General features: G+C 37.4%; 1 protein-coding gene across 18 annotated transcripts in view; it reads left to right on the top strand.

Annotated features, from left to right (window-relative positions):
* The window catches only part of MYCBP2 (MYC binding protein 2, E3 ubiquitin protein ligase), a 270,681-nt gene that overhangs the window by 114,932 nt on the left and 135,992 nt on the right, over positions 1-19,757 (top strand). For all 18 annotated transcript variants that reach the window (XR_003513823.1, XM_027557742.1, XM_027557733.1 and 15 more), the window contains 7 exons: positions 4,060-4,177; positions 9,616-9,820; positions 10,452-10,605; positions 14,769-14,941; positions 15,857-15,982; positions 16,070-16,197; positions 19,124-19,215. Coding sequence is in view for 17 of the 18 variants with exons in the window: in XM_027557742.1 (XP_027413543.1) it covers positions 4,060-4,177; positions 9,616-9,820; positions 10,452-10,605; positions 14,769-14,941; positions 15,857-15,982; positions 16,070-16,197; positions 19,124-19,215 (996 nt within the window). In the remaining variant the exon portion in view is untranslated. The remainder of the gene's footprint in view (positions 1-4,059; positions 4,178-9,615; positions 9,821-10,451; positions 10,606-14,768; positions 14,942-15,856; positions 15,983-16,069; positions 16,198-19,123; positions 19,216-19,757) is intronic.

The raw sequence follows: 19,757 nt of genomic DNA, 5'->3' as shown, positions 1-19,757 counted from the left end.
TTTTGTGGCTCAGTTTCTTCCTCTTAAGTGGGAATAGATATTTCTCTCGGAAGGTTGTTGTGAGAATACAGGGAGATAATACGTGTTGTTTTCTTAGCACAAGCGCCTAGCTCATAGTAAATGCTCAATAAATGTTGGCTGTTACTGTTGCTGGTTTTAAAAGGGATTGTCGAAAAGCTTCTGAGGATTTTTATGCATTCACTCATGACTCAGCCCTCTTTTTTGTTTTTTTTTATATTCTTCAGTATACTTCTAAATCTCTGAATTACAAATTCTTTTACAATTTTCTGTAAACTTAAACCTGGATGTTGGGAAAGAGACTGTATAATTTAGATGCCTTTATTCTTTTTTTTTTCCAGTAGAATCTTGATACTTCTAATGTTTTTGAGTTTCATCTTTTCCTTGCTTTAATAAATCCTCCTTCTGTGTTAGTATGCTGCACATCATGGTGTCTGGAACCATTTAGACGAGGTTTAGGTCTTTGTTTCATCTCTTACCAACTAGGTAACTGTAATTTACTAAGCCTTAGTTTAAATAATCCCATAGGATTGTTAAAGAATTAATATAGTGTCTGCAAAATGCCTGGTATGCATACACATAACAGACGTAATTTTTGTTTCCAGTTCTTCCTCTGTTTACCAAATAATTTAATAAATGGACTCTAGTATCATGAAAGAGTTTATTAGAAGAAATGCCACCAACTTTGGGAGAATCCTTTTTAAAGCACATCAGATGTATACATAGAATTATTTTGATAATCAGTGATATATTTTATATGAAAATGCCACATAAACTGCAAATAGATCAACAGTTACAGGAACTTTCCCAATAATTCTTTGTTTGAATCAAACCGGACATTTCTGTGAGGGCTTTGGTGGTGGTTTAGTTGCTCAGTCATGTCCGACTCCAGCAGCCTTGTGCACTGTTGCCTGCCAGCCTCCTCTGTCCGTGAGATTTCCCAGGCAGGAATTCCACAGTGGGTTGCCATTTCCTTCTCCAGAGGATCTTCCCAACCCAGGGATAGAACCCAAGTCTCCTGCACTGTAGGTGGTCTCCTGCATTAAGGGCAGATTCTTTACTGACAGCCACCAGGGAAGCCCTATAGTTCACCACACAGTCCTTTGGCATGGTAACTGATTATTGAGAAAGCTCCTGGTGCCTCAGATTTGAGAACAACTCAGTCTAGCCTTACTATTGTGTCCTCAGGTAGAAACGACTACTCCTTGGAGGCAGAGCCATTCTGCTTTCCTCCGCTTTTGTTACTACACATCTTGCTGTTAGTCCCCGCCTTCCATTCTTTGAAAATGTAGTTTTCACAGTGTTTTCCCAGTCTGAGTCCTACCATGCTCCTGAATGGTCCTGTACAATACAGTCACCTTGACACCTTAGTTAGATCTAGTGAACCTTACTTCCATATTCATGGAGGTCATTCCCAGGACCCACAATGGATAGCTCGAACTCTGAATATTTCATTTTAAACAACACATAATCTGATGACAAATTTTTCTTCTGTTACTTAGCATTGCTTTACTTGGTGCTTGATTGTATCAGTACTCATTCTCTGCAGCCCTCTACTTTTTTTTTAGTCTCTAGTATCACTTAGCAGCCGAAGTCTGAGATTGTCATTTATCTTCTTCACCCTTACCCTTACCAGCATCCTCAGTTTTCTCACCCTCTTGATCTTGATGCTAAGGTGTGACAAAATTTCAAGCATCAATCAGTCTACTTATATTTTCTGTGTCTAGCTTGGACTTCTGGAAGAAAAGGAAATCACTGTACTTAAACAGATTGTTATGATTTATAGATTCAGTCAGTCCTTCTGTAGTAGGCAGTGATCCCCCTGTTTTCTAGTTTTGAGCTATTTGATTTAAGCCCTTTCAAGAATGTGATGAAGGATATGGGCTGTCTCTTCAGAAAAACAGACATAAGGATATACACTTAAAAGTTGGCTTATAAAATTAAAAGTTTCACAAATCTCTTGAAGCTTACTCTTAGAATTCCTGTAAGTCATTTGGATCTGGGTTAAAAACTTCTGGTCTAGGTTTCTCTTTCTTCCATTCACCATGATACCCTTTGCATAATCTTCAAATCTTCTCACTCATTTCTTCTTGCTCTTAGCCCTTGACCTCTATTCCTGTCACAGCAAAAATGAAAACATTAGATGGGGAGTTCTTCAGCCCAGCGACTCTACAAACCTGCCTGCGTCCATACTTCCTCTTCGCTCCTTCTTCACATTACACTGAAAGGGGGCCTGCTCATGTCCCCACCCTGAGGCCTTTCTGCCTTTTCCTTGGGGATCTGATTCTGTTTCTTGTCTCCTCTCTGAACCGTATCCCCTGTCTTTACTCTCTCTTTCAACTTACGCAAGTTCTTAAAAAGGACAGAGCTTCCCCTTCAGCTCTTTTTCCCTCTAGCTGTTGGTTCCCATTCCTTCTGAGATTTTGAAGGGATTTTGTGTATTCTCTGACCCCTCTGTGGGTGCCTCCTTTGCTGCATAGTGTCTCACCTACCTCTACCAAAGACTTCCTTCTTGCAAAATTGAGTGGTCATCTGTCTCTGGCTCTGAGGCATTCAGCGTGTACAGTATTTCTCTTTTCTTGAAATGACTCTCTCCACAGCACATTTTCCCAGAGTTCATTCTTTGTTATGTCCTAGATTTCTGTGAGCTCTTCTTCCTTTGTTCCTACCTAAATTATAGAAGAAACTTGCAGTGAAAACTATCTCTTTTCTCTCCTTGTCTTCCTAGATCTTATTCTCTGTCTTAAGTGAATGTTGCTACCATCTACCTGTTACTTAAGCAGAAAATCTTCTTTGCACCACCCACCCCCACCTCCATCAGCCATTTCCAGAGTCTAGTCAGTTCTGTTCCTTACAGAGCTGTCGAAACATTCCTTTCAGTTCACACTGTTCCTAGCTCAGGTCTTCACTATAACTCATCCAGATTATCGCAACATTTTAACTAGGTTTCCAGCTGCTAGTCTTGCCTCTTCCCAATTCATTTTTCATTGCAGCCTGAATAACCATTTAAAAATATATGTAATTTTAAAAATTTTAAAGTGTTACAGCATCTCAAAAACAGAGCTCTCCTATTATGTGTGGACTTTTTCTACAGTGATGATTATTCTTATACATAATGATTATTGAAAGTGGTTAATAAAGGATAAATAAGGTGATATAAGGGTGATTATAAGAACAGATATGACAAACCCAAGGATGCCATCTGTCATAATAGTTACCGTTTATTAATTACTAACTGTGTACCAATCACTGAGCCAAGCACTTGGCATATATGAGCTTCTTTTTTGTACATAGGAACCCTATGGGGTAAACACAGTTTAGTTTTATCTCCATGTAAAAGAAGAGAAAACTGAAATACGAAAAGGATGAGTAACTTGTTGAGAGTCATGGTATGTTGCTGCTGCGTGGTGGAGCCGGGACTCACACCCAGGCAGTCTGCTTTAGGGTCTGAGCCTGCAGCCGCTGCTGTGGTGCCTCTCATGATATGGTGTTCTGACTCATGAGATACTCTGTATGCTAAAATCTAAAATTAAAGTGCAGTGGAAAAAGGTAGAAAAGAAGATGACAAGTTAATTGACAATTCAGTGGGAAAAGGGTAAAAAGGAAGACATAAAACTGTTTTGTGTGGTCCTTGGATTGTATTCCGGGTAAATCAATGCATGATTTTTGTTTTATTTAACAAATATTTGTAGAGCTGTCTGACTTACCATTCACTTTATAAGTTAACATTTTTTTTTTCTTTTAAAACAAACGTAGGTATAGTCTTTCAGAAAAAATAATAATTCTTTGTCCATAGAGTAGTAGTAAATTCAGAAATCTTTTTATGAATCTCCATCATGTCAGTGATTATGTCTTTCTCATCTTTGTATACCTAATATGAAGACTGGAGATAGGCGTAATATAGTACCGAAGTAAGTGTTTGATGAATATTCTTATTAGTGCCTTTTATCTCTTCTATTTTTTTATTGCATTGTTTATTGATCTTTATTTCAGTTGGGTCTTGAGAGAAATTGACTAAATTTTTTTTTTTTTTTAACCTAGGGGATGTCCCACTCTTGTTCAAGCATTGCCAGGCCCTAGCACACAAGTTACCGCAGGCAGTAACCACACGGCAGCGCTTTTAATGGATGGACAGGTCTTCACATTCGGAAGCTTTTCTGTAAGGAACTTTTTAAGCATTGATAATGTTGCATTGTACCATTGCCTTGCAATTTGTGTACATTAGCTATTCTTTCTGGTTTCGGTGAAATTCTTGTATTATTATTGCACATGCATATTTCCTGTCTCCATATCCAACGTACACAAAACTGGAAAGAACTTTGCTTTGAAATTAGTTTCTTCTCCAGTGTAGCATTAGAATTTATTAAATTTAACAGCTGTGTTAGATTTGGACAGGTTTTATTCCAAATCAGAGTCTATTAAGCATTCAGTAGAGTTTATTTCTGTCATTGAAAGCTTCTTTCCCAACTAGCTTGTAAAGAATCATTTTTTTTCTTAACTTGTGGAATTATTTCTATTTTAGAACTTTTTAAAGGCCCAGTTTTCTTGTTAGATTTTTTTAGAATTATAGTTTACTTTTTCCTCTTCCTCTCAACTTCTGTCTGGCCTGTTTGTTTTGCTCTTTCTCTTTTTTCAAAACTAGAAAATAATCTTGAGAATTTTATATAGTTTGGGCATAGGAGAAGTCAAGGAAAAGCTTAATAATACTGTGCTAATAAACCTATACCATCTGTGATATTGGTAACTCTTCAGAACTCTATAACCTAAGTCTCTGGAATGCAGTTTGCAACTCTTGATTTTTTTTTTTTTTTAATGTAAATCTGAACTTTAAAAATCTATTATTTGGAAGTGATTTTAAGCTTATAGAAAGATTGTCAAAAATAAGAGTAATGTATAAAATGCCCGTATACTCTTGAACCAGCTTCACCTGTTGGTAGCATTTTGATCTATTTGCTTTACTGTTTGTATACTCATGCTCTCATTCTCTCTTGCACACTCTGTATGTGTGTGTGTGTAAAACTTTTTTTTTTCTTGAGTCCTTTAAGAATAACTTGTATGCATCATGATCCTTTACTCTTAAATAGTTTTGTGTTTTGTCAGTTGATCTGGTAATTCCTTTTTGACACTTTTTTCCCCTCTCCAATCTAGGATCAGGCTTTGTATTTATTTCTTGTGACTCTTTAGTCTCCTTTAGTCTGTTAACATTTTCACACCTTTTCTGTGTTTATTATGACATTGACATTTTTGAAGAATGTGGTACTTTTTTTTTTTCCCCAGGAAGACGTTCCTCATTTTTGTTTGTCTAATACTTCCTCGGGCTTAGATGCAGGTGGTGCATTCCAGACCAAAACAGCATATGAGTGGTGTCGAGTCCTTCTCAGGGCGACACAGCCACCTGGGGGCACAGAAGGCCCGCCTGCCCCTCACTGGTGATGGAAGTTTTGATCACCTACAGGATTTTGTTTGATATCACTACTGCATAGTTAGAATTTTTTCCCTTAAAACTAATAAGCAGTCTTTGAATTGACACTGTTAAGTTTTAAGATACCTGCTTCCAAATTTCCCTCTAGATTTAGCATCTGTTGATTCTTCTTGCCTGAACCAGTCTTTACTATAGTGGTTGCAAAAATGATGATTTCTCCAACCACAGCACCCCCTCACATTCACCTATCAGCCCTTTGGGTTTTAGTGTAAGCAGAAGTCCATTTAATATTTGTTTGTCATCTTATTATTGGTATAGACATGCATATTTCTTTTTTATTCATTACTGTGCTCAGTTTATCATTCGAATGTTTAGATTGGCTCAGATTTCACCAGTGGGAGATCCTTCATGCCGGCTTCCGTGTTCCGATAACATGCCTCTTTTATTTATTATTTTTTTTAGTACTACCTTACTTCCTGGCGTAACAAGTTGTTCCAGGCTTATCTGTTTGAGTCCTAGAATCAGCTATTGCTCTGAAAACCGAGGTTGCTTTTAGCGGGGAGCACTACCGGACAGCAGCCGAGCACTAGGTGCACTCACTGCATCGCCAGTGCTCATGTATGTGCATACAGACATACGTCTGTATGTGTATTCTAGAAATCAGAAGTCCACACTGGTACCTCTGGCCCATTCCCCTAGGATTCTTTCTTACCTTGCCCCATTTCATATTTATGTCCCTTCTTCCTGGCTCCCAACAATATCAGTGTATTTATTTCTCATTTACTTAGTCCTAAAATATGTCTAAAATAGTTTTATATTTGCTTTTCCCACACTACTGTAAAAACAAACTCACTAAAAAGAGTTCAGCATTTGTCACTCTTGCTCCTACCCCACCCCGCTACCCCGCCCCACCTTGTCCTACCCCAGGACTGAGAGTATACAGTCAAATACTGTGTTCATGAGGTACTGTGTTCTTAAGTTACTGTGTTCATAAGGTACTTGGTTCTTTCTCCCCATACCCTTTCAGTGGGGTTATGTTATTCTTTTGCAATAGAGTTGGGTTCGTTTGTTTTCCTTTTCTATTTCTTTCAACTTTATTTAATGTGGATGAAAGTAGGTAGAGTTAGTAGATTCTTTGTGAAAAGTGACAACAGTCAAGGATCACCTTCCTTCCCTTGTTCCTGAAAACAGGACCTTTTACCTGGTCCCTTTTGTCTCACCCTATCCTGGGACAGGGGTTCATCTCCTTAGAGTGAGTAAGATCTGATCTCAGGGAGGGGGAGAAGGGGGGTGACCTTTAGGCATGGAGATAACTTAGCCTTGAACAATGAGTGAGGCTCCCCAGGAATGCCCAAGGTATGGCAGAAAAGAGATGGATGAAAGGAGTGTCGCTGAGTCAGATTCCTCCTCTGCCTCTCGTAACTATCTTCCCAGCCTTTCTAGAGGTCATTGGTTTAATTGCTGACCTCTAGCGTGTCCTCCCAACTTGGAGCTCTCAGACTTCCATGGAGAGTGGTCTGTGATCCAGTGCACCATTTCAGTTTGCTTTTAAGTTTAAGGATCCCTCCTCACACATCCTTAGATGTAGTTTTAGTTTTTGAATGTGTAGAACTTAACATGTTTCCACAAGATAAGTTGTGAAAAAATGGTGTTCTCACCCTGGTGTATTCCCTCCCTCATCTCTGGCACCCTACTCCCCTTCACACCATGCTTGTTGGTTATGAAGATCATTGTTTTCCAGTTTCTCCTTCCTGTGTTTATTATTTTAAAGATTAATAAATAAGCACACACACTATCTGTATCTGCATTGACTTAGATAAAAATATAGTATGTGTGTATATGTATATACACATATATGTAATTATTTCTCCGTTTTTATTTTTCAAAGTGTAGCATTTTATATATACTCTTCTGTACATTGTCTTTTCACTTTACTGTATCTTCTAGAAGTCATTCCTTCTCAGTTGATAGAGATCTTCATAATTCATATTTTACATCTGCATAGTATATTGTGTGTGTGTGTGTGTGTGTGTGTATATACACATAGTAGTTTAATCAATTTCTTATGCTTAGACAGTTAAGTACTTTCTAATATTTTGCAACAACAGCAATGAATATTGTTAGAGGTGTATCTCTGAGATAAATTTTTTGAAGTAAGATTGTTGGGTTGAAGGCTAACACCTGGGTTGGGTTGAAGGCTAACACCTGGGTAGTTTTGTGAGATAGTTTTCTCTCTATTTTGTGTTCTCACCAGCAGTCCGTGAGAGTGCCTCTTTCTCCACGGCTTTGCTAGCAGAATGTGTTGTTTGTCATACCTTTTCATTTGTGTCAGTCTGATGGGTGAGAAATGGCCCTGCATACTTTCAAGGCTTTTTCCTGTGGCTGGTGCTCAGAACCCTCAAGTTCTTGCCATATGTAGCATTTTCACATCAAGGTTTGGGTTTTCCCCTTGGGGGAATTATTTTGTCAGCTCTTCTCTTCTGTTCTCCTTCTGAAGCCTTTTGTGCCTTGCACTCCCCGCTCAGCGCCCCCCACCCCCCGCTCCCCGCGGCCCCGTCACCCGCCCCAGCACCTCCTCCTCAGCCCTGGCCCCCCAGGGCTTGTAGAGGCAGGTGGGTGAAGAAAACTTTGGTTTTTTCCTCTGGTTTCAGGTAACTTAAAAGTTGTAAGATCCACTATTTCCTAATACTGCTGAAGGCTTGAATCACGTGTGGTTTTCTTTGCTCTGTGTTGGTTTTATGTTGTTTTGGAAGGAATGTGAATGGTAATACTTGGAATCAGACAGTCATTATTGTCCCCTAGCCCCAGAAGCCCTAGGTGTGAACCTCTGTGTGTTTAAATATGGCTTATCTATAACCATGTTTTGAATCCCATGGGGCTGTCCTGGCACCTGCCATATTTTTAGACTGCTTTTCTTCGAATTAGTTGGTTGACAGTAGGGGAATAGATATTTATGTCAGGAGTCAATGAAAAATATAATTTCTTTTCCTCCAGAAGTATAATAAATATCTCAATATGATGGACACGTTTCTTATGCTGCTGTTCTGTCAAAAATAAGGATAGACTTTGAAAGAAGCTGAGCATAAACATTGAAATTTCTTGGCTTCTTCTCTGATCATGTGCTGCTTCTCTGATCATGAGCCTCTGTTCATTCCACCCAGAGACTGAAGCTCTATTGCTTTTGCAGTTTGTGGCTCTGTTTTCTTGGTGTGGTGTTGAAGGCATGGTAGGACTCTTTAGAAACCTCGTAGTTGGGAGAGAATTCAGCCACAGCATTTGCAGTGCTCCAGGCTCCCTGGGTCTTTGGCGGGGGCAAGGGGGGTGGTTTGCTGTGGTTTCTCATTCTCATTACTTGTAGTGAACCCTGGCTGCTATGGTGCAGCACTGTCTGCCATCCAGGGGGCGTTGGAAAGGGTAATGCTAACAGAGAGAGAGTGTCAGAGAGAGCTTCTGAGCTGGAGGGTAGATGGATATTTACCAGTCCAACATTCGCGTTCATTTACAGCTACCAGCTTAATATTGAGAAACTTCCCTGTTACTCTTCCCTAACCTATGGACAGCCATACTTTTAAAGTGAGTCAACAGTTACTTAAGACAGCATAATGATTCTTCTCTTTATCTTGAAACATGAATGAAGTAACTTACTAACACATGATCATGTGTGAAAAGATGTAATTTCCTAATTGTATTCACAGTTGCAGTATTCATTATTTTTTATCTTTTATCTAAAAATTTTTTCTCTTGAGTTCAATACTAACATTTTGTTGGACTGTCAACTTAAAATATCAAAGTGGTTTTTTAAATGAATGATTTGTATTACTACTTTTTAAATACATTGTATATTTATTATACGTTTCACTTAGATGTTAAAGACAGTACAGTATTTCAGGGAGATTCCTTACGTGGAAAAATATTTCAACTTTATTATTATTTTTTAATATATTCTTTGTGGTTTATTAATATTAAGGGGAGAATGCCTAAGAATAATAGAAATTACTTCTTTATCCAAGTTTGGTCCAAATTTCATGTGAATTTCATTTATTTAAAGAAAGAAACAGCCAACAATTGATGAAGAATAATGTCTCAGAGCTATTTTTGTCTAATGTTTCTTTAACTTTATGGAAAATTATAAATTATTTAGTCATGTTGTTAATGTGATTTATTTAATCTTTTAGAAAGGACAACTGGGCAGACCAATTTTGGATGTGCCATATTGGAATGCAAAACCAGCTCCCATGCCTAACATTGGATCAAAATATGGAAGAAAAGCTACCTGGATAGGTGCAAGTGGGGACCAGACTTTCCTACGAATTGATGAAGCGCTTATTAATTCTCATGTGCTTGCTACATCAGAAATTTTTGCCAGTAAACACATTATAGGTAATACCCCTCACCAAAACAAATCTCCCTTTGAAAGATCCTTGAAAGCAAATGGTTCATCTTTCGCTATTATGACATATTGTCCTGTAGCTTTTTGTTTTCTTTCTGTTTGAAGAAGTTTAAAAGAAGCTTTTAAGTGTCTGTGTTTATATGTATGTATGCACTGAAAGAATGGAATTATTAGGAGACCAGTTTATAAACTAGAGAGTGTTGGAAATATGAGCCTAATTGTATGGTATAAAACCTGTATTAGAGGGAGTTTTCTGTATTGGTTCTTGATAAATAAATGATAGAATTTTGCTATGGAAGATTACATAAATCAGACTTTAAAGTTTCATTGAGACCAAGGTGTTCATTTATACTTGTGTCTATGATATCATGAATAATTATATAATAGGGTGGTCTAGTATGGAAATTAAGAGCATGTGTTGTGGATTTAGACAGCCTGAGGTTTTAGTCCACATTCTGCTATTTAAAGGTTTTTAGTTACCTAACCCCTAAGTCTTAGTTCAGTTTCTTCATCTATTAAGTGGAGATAGTAATAATACTTAGCTTACAGGAAATGCTTATAAGTTGGGGGAATATGAAAAGGTAGTGCATCTTTAAAATACATAATTTTTTTTTCCCCAAGGCTTGGTACCTGCTTCTATATCAGAGCCTCCTCCATTTAAATGTCTTCTGATAAATAAAGTGGATGGGAGCTGTAAAACTTTTAATGACTCTGAACAAGAGGACCTGCAAGGATTTGGTGTGTGTCTTGATCCTGTGTATGATGTCATTTGGAGGTAAGTGTCTCCATTTTTAAAACAGAGTAATAAGTATGTTTTGATCAAATTATACTTTCGTGGAATATGAAAGCCATGTACAGGCAGACTTTTCTTCGATGAGAACTCTCTTGTTCAACTGTTAGCTACACTACTATCGCAGCGCCTCTCTGGGACCTCTCCAGTATAGTGCAGCAGTTAAAAGCATGCACTCTGAGCCAGACTGCCTAGGTTTATCCCACTTGCACACTTTGCTTTCTTTGTCACTGTGGAGAGGTTACTTTGACTATGCGTGCCTTACTTTTCTCATTTATAAAATAGGGATAATAATGGGATCTCATAGGCTATCATGAGAATTGAAGAACTTAGGGCAGAGGCACGTAGTAAAGTGCTATGAAGACTTTGTCACTGTCATTATCATAAGCAGTTTCATGTTCAAGAGTTCTCTTGTTCATTATTTTTAGTCTGTCAGCAGTCTTATCTGTATTATACAGAATTCACTCTGTTTCTTAGTTCTGTAAATATCTAATTATTACCAACTGTGTAGATGAAATTATGCCAAAGACAGTACAGAATAAATAAAACCAATGAACCTTGCCCTTTAGGAATGTACGTAACAAAATTCCCATATTGGTAGAGAAATATACCGGTTTATCAAACTCTGGGAATTTTAAAAATGTACAGATGGATACAGGTACACAAGCAATCCAATAAATTATATTGCATTTGTTTAAAATTTACTATGGTGCTTTATATACATTAGTCAAGGAAGGAGTTATCCCAGATTTCTAGCTTTGATGACTAATAAGGGAGTCATGCCTTTACCAGAGTGGCACATCACAGGACTCTTTTTCTTCTCCCTTGAGCTGTTTATTCGGCCAGCCTTAGTTGGCAGGAGAAGACTTTCTCTGTCTTCTTTCTTCTGCCCATTCCGAGTTTCCTTTCTACCAGCCAGCCAGGTCTTAAAAGGCCATGTTTTCTATCAGTTGTGAGTCATGATTCCAAGTGAAGGAGTTACAGTGCTCCCAGGTTGCTGACAAGCTTATTCTCTCATTTGGGCAGTTTGTGAGGCAGCTTGGAGGCCAGAATTGAATTGAGTAGTGCTTTTAGATTCCCTAGCAGCGATATACAGGATGGATTAGGTAACAAGAGACTAGGGGTGAGTAGTCTTAAAGTGATTCTTGTGATGACATGAGATCCTGTGAACCAGAATTAGAGTGATCACAGTGAAATAAATGGCAGGGATAGAGAAGCAAATGATGTAAAGATGGATTTTGTGTTCAATTATTTACTGATTAGAAGTCTGTACAAGAGACTTAGTTACCAAAGAGCGAGCTCTGGTTTGGACCCTAGGTTTAAATTGATGTTTTATTTTCCATGATCCTTATAATATGTTTTAGTTTTAAACAAAGTAATTTGCATTAATAGAATAAAATGAAAGCTGGCAGTATGGAATTTGTTTCTGGATACATTTGATAGATTAGAAATGCATTCTCTAACTGAGAAATAATGGTAGGAGTAGGCTCTAACGATATAACTAGAGTCGTTTCCCTGGAGCCTTAACAGAACTGCGACGTGTGGTACGTGGTTAGGTGAACCTTGCCTTTTCCACATATGGTGGTAGCAGGGGGACAGGTGATCTCAGATGCCTGGCCAGGTCTCTGATCATTTACTCCCTTATTCCAAAACAGAGATTAAAACATGAAGAGCAGTCTCCTCTTATGTTTCAGTAAAACAGCTGGAGGTTGGAGAGCTCCTTCATTGTGCTGACTTCTGACAGCTTTGTGTCCTCTGTGCTTTTCAGTAGGTACTTGCATTTTTCTCCATCACAGACGCTGCAGATTCAGTGTTAGCTTACTTTACTTTCCTTCCTGTCTGAGCCTGCATCTTTTTGTATTCTTAACAATAACTTCTCCTGAATAATTAGAAACGTCATGCCTGTAAAGAGCAGATGAATGTTAGTAGCAGTTTTACTTTTCATTTCAAAATTTACAGAACTGACACATGAATCTGTGTTGCTAGTTTTTTAAAAGACAAAGCAAATATACAAACAGTAAGAATGATGTGGTCCATCTCCATATCTTTTTTTCTCCCCCATACCAAATCCCACTAACTTCCTCCGTGGGTCACAAAGTGTGGTTTATATTGTGTGATACCTTTCAAAATGCATGTCTTTTGGACCGCAAGTAGCAGATTGGTAGATTATATTAAAAAGCAATAACCCAATAATATTAATGCTATTAATTATAGCAGCAGTTAATATTTTCATAGAATTTATTCTCTGCAAAGTATTATTTTTAAGTATGTGTTTAAAAATAATTCTTAATTGTGATAAAAAAACATAAAATGTACTCTCTTAATCATTTTTAAGTGTATAGTTCAGTAGTGTTAAATATAGTCACATTGTTGAACAGTAGATCTCTGGAACATTTTCACTTTGTAAAACTGAAACGTATGCAAAGAACACCTATTTCTCCCTCCCTCCCACTCCTGACAGCCATCTTTCTACTCTGTTTCTGTGCCTTTGCCTTCTTCAGATATGTAAGTGAAATTGTACACTGATTCATTTTGTGACGAGTTTATTTCACTTAGGGTCATGTCATCAAGGTTCATCCACGTTGTAGCCTGTGACCAGATGGAGTTCTTTCTTTCTTTTTTAAATCTGGATGGTAGTTCTTTGTATGTTTCTACCACATTTACTTTATCCCCTTCACCCATCAAAGGATGTTTGGGTTGCTCCAACCGCTCTCACCTGAACCTCTTGGCTGTTGTGGATAATGCTGCTCTGAACATGAGCATACAGATATCTCGTCAGGATCCTGCTTTCAGTTCTTTTGGCTGTGTACCCAAGGTGGGACTGCTGGATTTAAGTGCTTATATATTTAGTAAGTTTGAATCATCAAATGCCACTGATTGAGAAGATCATCCTTTCTAAACTGACCTGAAATGTCAACTGTATCTAACATGAATAAGGTTTTCTAGAGGATCAGTGTTTTCTATGTAGACATCCCAGCTGTGAAAAATGAGGATTTGTTCTTCCTTCCTGTGTACTCTTGTGCCTGTGCTTTAGAAACTGTGTAAAAGATTATCCATAGCAGCATTTTTTTATAGTAGAAGACTGGATGGTTTTCATATTTTGCTATCAGTAATAAAATGGACAAATAGTTGTGATACAGTCACATGAGCTAATACCCTTACAACAGTGAGATTGAGTGAATTTGCAGCCACATCGCACTGTGTAAATACAAATTGTAAGAATATTCTTTGTTTGAAGGAAGCAAGCCACAAAAGAATACACAAAGCATGTATCGTGTTCATAGACAATTCAAAACACAAAACTTAAATAATATGCTATTTTGATACAAACATGAAAAGCCGTAAAGAAAAGCAAGAAGATAATAAACTTTTGAAATTCAAGATACTTGTTCCTTTTGAAAGGAGAAGGAAAGGAATTGAGTAGGGAGGATGGCAACAGGATACTTAATAGATAAATGATAATGTTGTTTTTGCTAGTGTACATCATGTCATTCTTCATGCTTTATTTTGAAAATATTTTGTTACTGTTCTTTTGCGTTAACTCAGTAGTTGATAAAACAGCTTTTCCAAAAAAAGTTTAGAAAATAAAAGAAGTGGAGACTGCGTTTCGAGACTTTTGTTATGGAAGAGATGAAAGGAATGAGATAGTGGCAGGATGTCATTGTGGGTTCTTCGTAGTTTTTATGATGCATTGTAAGATTCAGCATCTACATTCCGAAGAACAGCATTCCGTGTCCCTTGCCCACTTTTGGTTTTGGATTATCTCTTGTTGGGCTGCAGGAGTTCCTCTCCATTATGGATACTGTTGTTTAGTCTCGTGTTTGTTTTGTGTATTTTCTTTTGACTTTACACTTTTTTTTGTGGAGTTTTGCTGTACAAAAGTTTTATATTTCTAAGTACACATTAGACTTTAAAATATACTCTTGCTGTATTTTCATGCAATAATGTGGTACGTATTGCTGTTTTGTTCAAATTTTTTATGGTAACATAAATCATTTTATATTTTTAGCTCAGATATGGAAAGTAATGAGCTACATTTTGTCCTGTTTAAGCTGGCTGTATTATTCTCTTTGTGTCATCAATTTTGCTTAATACGTTTTTAAAAAATGAAACTGTGTGTTGAGGTGCTGTAATTTTTTCCTTGAAAGGTTTCGGCCAAGCACTAGAGAACTGTGGTGTTACAATGCGGTGGTTGCCGATGCCCGACTTCCTTCTGCAGCAGACATGCAGTCCCGATGTAGTATTCTGAGTCCTGAACTGGCCTTACCGACGGGCTCAAGGGCTCTTACCACCCGGTCTCATGCAGCTTTGCACATTCTAGGTAGGGTTGGTGTTTGGTGATCAACTAATTTTCGTTAATATGTCCTGAAGATTTTTTTTTAAAGAGTATTTAAATTTGTGTATCATTCTATCATGTTTGTTAAATAATAATGTGCTAGGTGCAAAATAAGTTAAATCTTCTAACTTTAAAAGGTTTCTCCTACAGAAAAAAGTACATTAGACTTACACCAACACCATGAAAGATTTATATATCCCCAAATATAAAGCAGCCCTGAATATAATTTTCCTAACAGGTAAATCTTTTAAAATAATGTTTTTTGCTTACTTTAACTACATAAACTTTAGTGAAGCAGGTTAAATATTCAAATATATAATTAAAGTATTTAATTTTTATGCATTATTTTAAAATAAATTCTATAAAATATATATGAATTTTATAATTACCACTTCTGTTTTTTCTTACATAACAGTTTTCCACAGCACATTGTTTACTTCTAATTAATAATTTGAGATATAGCATTTTTACAACATCTGGTAACCATTGTAAACATGTCAAACTAGCATTGATTAAATTTATCTCAGGCTACTGTGTCTTCCTCAAATAGTTCCTTAAGAATCCATCTAAAGAATCATTGATAAGGAGAAAAAAAAATCAATCTGAAGTGATTCATAGAGTTTGATAAATGACTGTAAGGACTCAAATATTAAATAAGCTCTTGCAACTTTTCAGAGAGAGTTTTGTGCGAAACATTGTCATACAGCATATATTTAAATATGATAGTTATACAAGCAGAGGATAATTTGTATTGGTTTTAAGTATCTTCCATGAAATATTGAAGCTTGGTATAAACAGCAAACATTTAGAGTTTGCTGTTTTAATTTATCACCTCCAGCATCTCGAATACTAGGGGAAGTGTTCATTCAAGCAGTTGAATTTTCGTTTGTTTGATTTTAGGTTGTCTTGATACCTTGGCAACTATGCAGGATTTAAAAATGGGTGTTGCCAGCACAGAGGAGGAAACTCAAGCAGTGATGAAGGTTTATTCCAAAGAAGATTATAGTGTAGTAAACAGGTTTGAAAGTATGTACATTTATGTTGAGGAAATACTGTCTTATAAATGAATTATATGGATGTTTAAAATGTAAATTACCATTTACGTCTTTTTAGGTCATGGAGGGGGCTGGGGCTACTCTGCTCACTCGGTGGAAGCTATACGTTTTAGTGCCGACACCGATATTTTACTTGGTGGTCTTGGTCTGTTTGGAGGTAGAGGAGAATATACTGCTAAAATTAAGGTAAGCAGTCCATTCACACTGTTGTTCTCTGTGTTTGCGGATAATCATTTTAACTTGATTTATTAATTTATAGAATGCCTCTCTAATAAAGGACCTGAGGAAACATTGCTATGATCAAATAGAGTAGTAATAAATCACTAACTCATGAAAAATTCAGAAGTCAAATTAAAAAGGAGTAAAATAAATAGAAAATGATTTTTCAATAATTTTAGGTTGAAAAAGGCATTAACAGTCAATCTCAATCTTCTGTGTACCTTTCTCTGTGCCTACTTTCTTGTAGCCATTTTAATGACAAGATACAGGGGCATTTTGATGTGGCTTTAAAATTTTTTAGCATTTATATCACCAGATGCTGTGTAAACATACATCATTACCACAGACATATGGGGACCAGGGATGAAGTGAGTAAGGGGATGGATTCCATCTGGTAGAGAGTCAAGAAACAATCAGGAGTCATAAGTTTACTGCACTATGCATGTCAGAAAGGGCTACCTGTTATACTGAGTAAAGGATCTGCTCAGTCTTTGAAAATTCACTGATAGCTTGAATGTTCTGTTGTCACATTATCTGATTTTGCTCTTAAAGTGAAAGAGAAAACTGTCGTTTATGCCTTAACTTCAGTGTACCAGGCTTCATAAAAAATTTCTCAGTTAAATGCTACTGTAGTCTCAGTCTTTATCTTCCTTACCTCAGTCAACACAATTTAATCCAATTGAGCTTTTCTTTGATACAATTTCTTCACGTGGCTCCCAGAACACGAGGCTTCGTTTTCCTCGGTCTCTTTGGCTGCTGTTCTTCGTCTGCTGATGGTTACTCATCACGTCCCTGATCTGGAAATGTTGGAGTGCCAGAACTCAAAGTCTTGGAAATCTTTTTAAAGTCTGCTCACCCCACAGTGATCCAGCCTGATGGCTTTAAGTGTTTTTCTTTTTATCACTCTTACACTTAGTAGACCTCCAAAGTCATTTATACAACTGCCTACTCTGCATCTCCATGCGGATAGCTAACAGGTATTTGGGGTGTAACATACTCAAAACCAGGCTTCTGACATCTTCTCTAAACCTCCTGTTCTGTTGTCCTTCCCCATCCCATTTAATGGGCTCACAATAGAATTAACTTTATTATTCCAGTTGCTCAGGCCAAAAATCTTGAAGTCCTTTTGACTGCCCTTTTTCTTTCACATCCCACATTCACTCTAGCAGCAGATATTGTTGGCTGCACTTTGAAAGTAAATCCAGGATCTAAGTACCTCTGAAAACTGTCCCTAGTACCAGGTTGATCCAAACCCCAACCACTTGGATCAGTACAGAGTAGCCTTTACTCCGTCCTTGGTCCCTTCATTGTGTTCTCTGAGAGCAAAGTGATCTCTTAGAATGTACACCAGAGTATGCCACTTCTCTGTTCAGATTTCTGCAGTGCTTCTTATATTAGAATAAAAACCACAGGCCTTACAAGGGCCTGAAAAACACCATCAGAAGTAACTTCCATCACCCCTCTGCCCTTATGTTATACTAGTTAATTCACCACAATCTAGCTACACTGGCTGCCTGTGTTCCTGAAATATGCTGGGCACAGTCAAACTTCAGGACCTTCACACCTGTTACTCCCTCTGACTACAGCTCCTCATTCCCATACCTGCATGGCTCACTTTTTCTTTACCTTAAGATCTCAACTCCGTGGTGAGCCTATTTAAAACTGTACATTCCAATAGCCCCCATTTTTTTTGTTGTTTGCCTTGTGTACCCCTGTATGCCTGATTCTTACCACCCTGCCTGGCACACAGTATGTGTTCAAAATTATTTGCTGAAAATAAGCAGTGTAGCCATAGGGGCAAGTTATTAAGTACCTTTATATCATGCTGTTTACAATGAAGAGGAGGGAAACCATTGAAGACTTTTAAAGAAGTATTCTAATCAGATATGCATTTTAAAAAGACAACTATGGGTTATTAAAGAAAAGCAAAAACCTTTAACTGTGGAATATAGGTTAGAACAAGGAGAGAAAGAGAATTAGTTCGTATTGAATTCTTTCAGCTAGTAACACTGGAAACACACTGACAGTGGCATTGACAGTGTTTGGTACCAGGAATAGAATAGATACAGAACTGGTGGAGAGAGATGGAATAAAAGGGTTATCCCAGGGTTTTTTTTTTTTTTTTTTTTTATGGCTCTTTCAGGTCTTAGTTGTGGCTCCTGGCATCTTCATTGTGGCATGTAGGATCTTTCATTGTGGTATGAGGGCTTCTTTTTAGTTCTGGAGCCCATGGCAGGTGGGATCTTAGTTTCCTGACCAGGGATTTGACCCACATCTCCTACACTGGCAGGCACTGGCGGATGGATTCTTTACCACTGAGTAACCTGAGTGCTTTACCTTCTGTTATTGCTATTCGTCAGCTAATATTTTTCTAGGCTTTTTTTGGGGGCGGTGGGGGGTGGTGCTGTGGTATATAAGTGTTCTACAAGTATCGTTTCTTTTAATTCTCACAGTTACAATGAAGTAGGCACTGCTAGTGTGTCCATCTCCCTTCTGTGGATGAAGAAGCTGGATCCAAGGATTTCATAGCTAGTTACATGTTAAGGCAAAATTCTACTACATTTGGAACCTCACTTAGAAATTAGAGTTCTCTCACCTCCTTCAGATGTTTATATCTGGTAAAGAACATTTTTGGAGCATTTGATATAAGTAGGTGAATATATAAAGCAAGGAAAACTGAGGTTAATATAGACCATAAGACATTGTATAAGTTTCTTAATTTAGATATATAGATTTATTTCACTAAATAAGATTTTTTTAAAGCAGGTACTCTTTTACATTTTGTAATGTCCAGTGTATATTAGAGACACAAAATTATAAGCACATTATTCAGCAGATTTACGTGATTGAGTGATCACAATATGATCACAGTATGCTTTTATCCTTTCCCCAGCTGTTTGAGTTAGGTCCTGATGGAGGAGATCATGAAACTGATGGAGACCTTCTTGCAGAGACGGATGTCTTGGCTTATGACTGTGCTGCTAGGTAAAGATTTCTTCAGTATTCATTGTAATCATTGCATACTTGATATGGCAAGTTTATTGTAAATGAATAACATGATTTAAAAAGGAAGTTTTAAGTAATCTGTGATCAGATGCTTAAGAAATTAAATTATGTACTAGGTGATAAGTGTTGCTTTTAACAATAATACATCAAAACTATAGTGTCCTTCATATTTGTATTTCACAAGATAAATTGACTGTTTCTACACTGAAGGTGGAAATATACATATATTTTGCACACATATTTTCATGCATCACTTAGAGAACATCTGATATACTACTCTAGTGATGCAGTACAGTTATTTACTACCAGTAGCATTATGTCTGCTATGCCCAGTGGTCACAGTGGGCCATACTTTAGATCACCTGCATACTCTGACACCTTGACACCATGCCTGTAGTGTTTGCTTGGTTATAGCACCATTGGAGAGGTGGCCGGCTTTACTGAAACCTCAGGAGTAGCCAGAATCAGGATGCTTGCTTTTAAAGTTCTCCTTAAATAAAAGAGGCAGATTTTATCAGTGT

This window comes from Bos indicus x Bos taurus, chromosome 12, assembly GCF_003369695.1.
Source record: "Bos indicus x Bos taurus breed Angus x Brahman F1 hybrid chromosome 12, Bos_hybrid_MaternalHap_v2.0, whole genome shotgun sequence".
Taxonomy (NCBI): Eukaryota; Metazoa; Chordata; class Mammalia; order Artiodactyla; family Bovidae; genus Bos; species Bos indicus x Bos taurus.
This window is presented reverse-complemented; position numbering and strand designations above follow the sequence as displayed.